Source organism: Nelumbo nucifera, chromosome 4 (genome assembly GCF_055504915.1).
Source record: "Nelumbo nucifera cultivar China Antique chromosome 4, China Antique-T2T, whole genome shotgun sequence".
In the NCBI taxonomy this organism is placed as follows: Eukaryota; Viridiplantae; Streptophyta; class Magnoliopsida; order Proteales; family Nelumbonaceae; genus Nelumbo; species Nelumbo nucifera.
The window spans coordinates 14,647,024-14,653,034 of NC_142652.1; the positions used below are offsets into that span (position 1 = coordinate 14,647,024).

Sequence of the window (6,011 nt, forward strand, 5' to 3'; positions counted from 1 at the left end):
TCTTCTTCTTCTTCTTTTATATTTGCCACCTGTTATGCTTGGGTCGGCAGTAGTCGTTCAATTCAGTTCAGACATTATTCTTAGTTGACTCCGTGAGAGAGGAGAGGAGAGGAGAGGAGAGGAGGATCAGAGGAGGTGACATTCTAGGCAGGTGGAGTGGAATACACCAAAACTTTGGCTGTTGGGGGGCATGACTTGTTAACCCATTCGGTCTTTTCGTTAATTGACTCATTTCCTCTACTTTACTCCGGTCGTTTTATTTTAACAAAAAAAAACTAGTGAATGACCTGTACGGAGAATTAATAATATTAAATTTATATTATGAAATCAATAATGTTAAATTTATATTTATTAATATTTTAAATAATTATTAAAATTTTAAAAAATAATTTGTTAATAATTATTAAAATATAAATAAATTTATTTTTTATATTTTTTAAGAATGTCTATTTTTATAAAAACAAAACCTTCTATATATATTATATTAGATCTCACATGCCATCTGACGTTGCAATGAAAATCTAATTCTCCGACGTCATGAGTCAACGTAAACGTAGATCACGATTCACGAAAGCAACTTACCTCGCAGTTGCCGATCGAGAACTCAGTCTACAGTTTACAGCTCTCTCATCACCTTCATCTCTTTCGACAAATATATAAATTATATATATAACCCCAAACACCCCAAATGCCCTCATCTGCCTTCTTCTCTTATTCTCTTGATCGAAGAAGAAGAAGAAGAAGAAAGCATGACGCCGGGGGAGATGTGGGCGGGATTTGGATCGGCCATGGCGGGCATACTGTTCCTCACGTTTCAGCAGCACTTCCCTCACCAGCTTCGAACTTTCATTGAGAGATACTACCATCGCTTCCTCAACTTTTTGTACCCTTACGTCCGAATTACCTTCCACGAGTACAACGGTGACAGTTTCAAGCGCAGCGAGGTCTTCACAACTATCCAGTCTTATCTCATCTCCAATTGTTCCAAAGGTGCTAAGCGCCTCAAGGCCGATGTCGGCAAGGAAGACAAAAATATCGTCCTCAGCATGGACGATAACGAGGAGATCACCGATGACTTCCATGGCGTCAAGCTCTGGTGGTCTTCCAACAAAATCGTTCCCAAGACTCAGTACATCTCTTTCTATCCCGCCTCCGACGACCGGCGTTCCTACACTCTCACCTTCCATAAGCGTCACCGGGAGCTTATCAACGGCTCCTACTTGAAGTACGTCATCGACCAAGGCAAGGTCATCGCCGTGCAAAACCGGCAGCGCAAGCTTTTCACCAACAACCCCAGCAGCAATTGGCATGGTTACAGGAGTAAGGTGTGGAGTCACGTAGTGTTCGAGCACCCGGCGACGTTTCAAACGCTGGCCATGGATCCCGACAAGAAGCAAGAGATCATCGATGACCTCAGTACTTTCAGAAAAGGCAAAGAGTACTACGCGAAGATTGGCAAGGCATGGAAGCGAGGCTATCTACTCTATGGTCCTCCCGGAACTGGTAAGTCTACCATGATCGCCGCCATGGCCAATCACCTGGATTACGATGTCTATGACGTCGAATTAACGACCCTGAAGAACAACACGGAGCTGAGGAAGCTGTTGATCGAGACGTCCAGCAGGTCGATCATCGTGATCGAGGACATCGACTGTTCGCTTGATCTTACGGGACAGAGGAAGAAGGAGAAGAAGGAAGAGGAGGAAGACAAGGAGGCACACCCAGTGAAGGCTGCTCGAGACCAGGCCAAGGATGAAGGTAGCAAAGTTACCCTCTCCGGGCTTTTGAATTTTATCGACGGGCTATGGTCGGCCTGCGGCAGCGAGAGGCTCGTTGTTTTCACCACAAACCACATCGAAAAACTAGACCCTGCTCTCATCCGAAGAGGTCGGATGGACAAGCACATCGAATTGTCCTACTGTACCTTTGAAGCTTTCAAGGTTCTGGCCAAGAATTATCTCAACCTCGACTCTCACGAATTGTTCGAGAAGATTGGCCGTCTGATGGAGGAAACGAAAATTACCCCTGCTGATGTTGCCGAGAATTTGATGCCTAAAACTCTAAATGGAAATGCTGAGAGCTGCCTGGAGAATCTGATCAAAGCACTGGAGACGGCGAAGGAGGAAGCCATCTTGAAGGCGGAAGAAGAAGCCAAAGAGAAGGCGGAGGCATTGGCCAAGGGAGATGGGTCATCAACTTCCAAGGAAGGAGGGAAGGAGGATGAATCGTCAACCAAAACTGAACAGAAAAAGACCGAGTCAAGCTGCCTGGATAATTTGATCAAAGTACTGGAGACGGCGAAGGAGGAAGCTAGCAAGTTGAAGGCAGAAGAAAAAGGCAAAGAGAAGGCAGAGGAAGATGGGAAAAGAAAAGAGAACGCTCCGGCTCCGGCTCCGGCTTCGGCTTCAGCTTCCAAGCAAGGAGAGGAGGGCGAATCGTCACCCAAAACAGAACAGAAAGAGACTCAGTAAGCAGTTTGAAAGACGATTTGGAATAAGATGGATTATAAAATCGAAATGGAGTCCATATAAAATCTGGCTGTGGTTTTTCTGTATTGTTGTGATTTGCAGATAAAACTTAATTGTAGGGTAGGCCGTAAGATTACACCAACTTTGAGTTCATTAAGTTCGGATGTATTTTCCTGTCTGCATATTTATATATCATCATTTGAGGTCAAAGATCTATTTATGTTTGCTATTTGAGTGGAGAGATACAAATTCAGATTGTGGTCGGGACTCGGGATCGACTCAACTCAAACTCTTTTCATGCTTTTGGGATCGGAAGCTGATGCACATACACGGCTACTTAATACTTGGTGGCGTTCCAAGAAGGGTCATTTTGTGATTGACACGTCATCCTTGCTGATGTGGCAAATTTTAGCCAAGCTTTGAGGCCAACCCACTTGCTTTTGTCTTATGCTGCAAGTTTGGGGACGACTTGGGAGTAGTTTTCATTTTAAAAGTGGCTTTTAACAAGCACGACGAGCTTATTTATTTATTTTGCTCCATAAACCCAACCCCCCACCCCCACCACTTTTGCATGTGGGATTTGATCCCAGGTCTCAACTACACTTACTTAGATAAGGGCAAAAGACTTAAATATATATACCCTTAGCTTTTTTACATAGAATTTATTTTGCCCTTTTTACTCCTTATAACATATATTATGAGACATAACTACAAAAATCTTAGGCCCCATTTGGTTCATTGGAATAGGAGTCTAGAATCGGAATCAGAAATCAGAATAGATTATTCTAATTCCGACTGTTTGATTGGGTGAAATCAGAATCCTTATCCCTCCCTTGGGAATGAAATCCCACACCTGTTGATTTTAATTTGCATTCTTATTCCTGTCTGAACCGAACCAAACAGACTATGGAAATGAAGCATTCTGATTCTGATTTTGAAGGATTTCGATTCCAATTCTAACTATGAACCAAACGGACACTTAGCTCATTGAGTGAAAAATGATTGCTCCTTCCACTATTTTATATTGGTCCAATACCACATTGATTAATCAGGATGTATAGTGGAATCAAAAGATAAACCGCCCTTAGACACACTCTTCCGCAAAATGAATGCAGAATAACCACGATTCAGGAAGCCTTGGGGTTCCTCTTTGGTACAAAGCTTTCAACAATTTCTTTCATCACAGAGTGATGTTGGAGTTCACAGCCCCATTTTCCCGTAATCAGTAATAAAGTACATAACTGGTTTGAACATGTTTTTAGTGGAGGGTGGATCTTTGTGCATCTCTTTCTCTTGTAAGCATGTTTTTGGTAGAGCCAAGACTTAAGAGAATAATTAGTTTAGAGTTGCAATACACCGATGATTTGATCTCTCAAAAATGCAAGGCAAAATTTATAAAATAAAGCTTTGCAATTGACACGAGTTAAAACATAAATGGCTTGCAAGATAAGTTTTAAGGGTAAATTATTGAAATCTCCCCTAAAGTTGGGAAAATTTATGATGTGGGAAAGACATGGTATTGAAAGAGTTTTGACCAAGTAAAATCTACCCATGAATTTTGATAAATAACCCCTGATTGGCTATTAGGGGTGTCCATCAAAAACCAAAAAAACTGATCTGAACCTAGAAAGTCGAACAAAAAAATGTAGTCAATCGAACCGATCGGTTTGATTTCAGTTTGGAATTTTTGAAAAACCAAAGGACCGGTTCAATTTCAATTAACCTACAAAAAAATCGATGGTTAATCGAACCAACCTGTTCTAATCATAGGCATTAAAATGTCTAAAATACCCTTACATTTACTTTTGACCAAAATGTTTTTTTTTTCCAAATTTTCTTTTCATAACAATTGCTTCCCCAAGAGCGGGGAGCCTGATATGCCTATCCACCCACATGAGTTTGAAAAAACTTGGGTATATTTTACAAGTTTGAAAGAAAATGAAATCTATTTAAAAAAAAATGGATACATTTAAGCCAATTTATGAAAACTCAGGTATGTTTAAGTCTGCTAGATAATCGCATTTAAATGTTTGTGTGTGACATTCTAAAAAGGCATTTTCTTTATAAAACGGCTTATCTAACACTTGAAAAGCCAAAAATCCAAAATTTTTTACCTCTTCTGAATGTACCTTCTGGGGTGATAAAGCACTTTTTGGGGTCCCTCCAAACTCTTTTCCAAGGGATTTTATCTTCTTATAATAAGACTCACAGTCACATGATACAGTGACTATAGCCTAGGCTACCAGTTGCCAGCGGTTGTGCGTCTGCGCCATTGATGATTTGAGCCTGAAAGCAAAAACCGTGCAGAGCAAGTCATCCGGTCGAATATCACGAATATCTCGCATACACGCTTTCAACACATCAAACCTCCATTTCTCAGGGAAGAGAAAGAAAACACTGAAGAGAAGGGAAATACACGATGATACCCAGAAACTCTCATGGTAACATGCTCAACCCAGAAACTCTTTCCTGTGAACCCCAACAGCTAAAGTTTTTCCAGTGAAACGTACCTAAAGGCTACAGGCTGATGAGCTTCTTTCATCCTTGCATATGTATATTTCAAATTTTCAATCCACGAGTTCACCGGAGACTGCCACGAATGAAGCGAAGTGCCAAAGTCTGCTGCTATTGGGACGTATTCCAGTATCAAAACGTCCGAGAGTGCATAGTGGCACAACTGCTTAAGGCCAAGATGTGCAAAAAACAGCATCAACCTGGTGCTCGAGCACGGGTGACCATGGGAGGGTCACTGATGAATTTGATTGCAGACAGAATGGATTTTGACCAAGATTGATCCACCGCTCATGAATTGGGATTTCCTCCTCATAGAGCATTCTTCGCATCACCTCAGTCACATCCCACCATGTAGTGTAAACATCTCCCCATAATAATAGGCCTTTTTATAGTCCACTCCACCTCAGAACTGGGAAATTAATTCCTCAAATGCGTGAATTGGGAATCTTTCCCCCTTGACCCAGACCTGAACTGTACAATCACAATATGAGTTCTGAAGTGGACTGAACTCAAACTACCCCTAATACAGAAGATGCTCCCAATGTGCGCCGAGACATGCTGTGAGGTCAGTGTGAGGAGCAGATCCGGACTCGCTACACAGTTCCATCTCCTACCATCCAGAGCCCGAGAGGAGATACTACAGGCTGACATTCCACGGGCGTTATCGGGAATTCATCATGTGTTAAAGCGGAGAAATGTGATCAGAGTGAATAACCGGCGAAGGAAACTCCACTCTTAAAAATCTCTAAAACCATGCCTAGAAACATGTGGCCTCCACCTAGCAATTCTCCAAATGATGGCGATGGACCCTGACAAGAAGCAAGGATATTGACATATTTTCGATGATCTCCTCATCACCATGCAAGTATAGGGAAAGTGTGGAAGAGTGGGTACCACCTCTATTGGTCCATCAGAGAGAATTTCACCATGATCGCTGCCATCAGCGATCAGCCATGGCCAAAATCTATTGAGCTCGTCGCTATGAAAAATAGAAAGCAACAACTATGGGAGACTGGGAATTACTGATCG

General features: G+C 42.0%; 1 protein-coding gene across 1 annotated transcript; it reads left to right on the forward strand.

The window, feature by feature from the left end:
* Positions 1-682: 682 nt before the first annotated feature.
* Positions 683-2,678, forward strand: LOC104608034 (AAA-ATPase ASD, mitochondrial). Its single transcript, XM_010273878.3, has one exon. The coding sequence runs from the start codon at positions 750-752 to the stop codon at positions 2,469-2,471; it is 1,722 nt and encodes a 573-aa protein (XP_010272180.1). The 5' UTR covers positions 683-749; the 3' UTR covers positions 2,472-2,678.
* Positions 2,679-6,011: the final 3,333 nt, after the last annotated feature.

What these genes read in the sequence shown, in the direction of transcription:
- LOC104608034 (XM_010273878.3), top strand. Translation starts at nt 750, where the DNA reads ATGACGCCGGGGGAGATGTGGGCGGGATTTGGATCGGCCATGGCGGGC.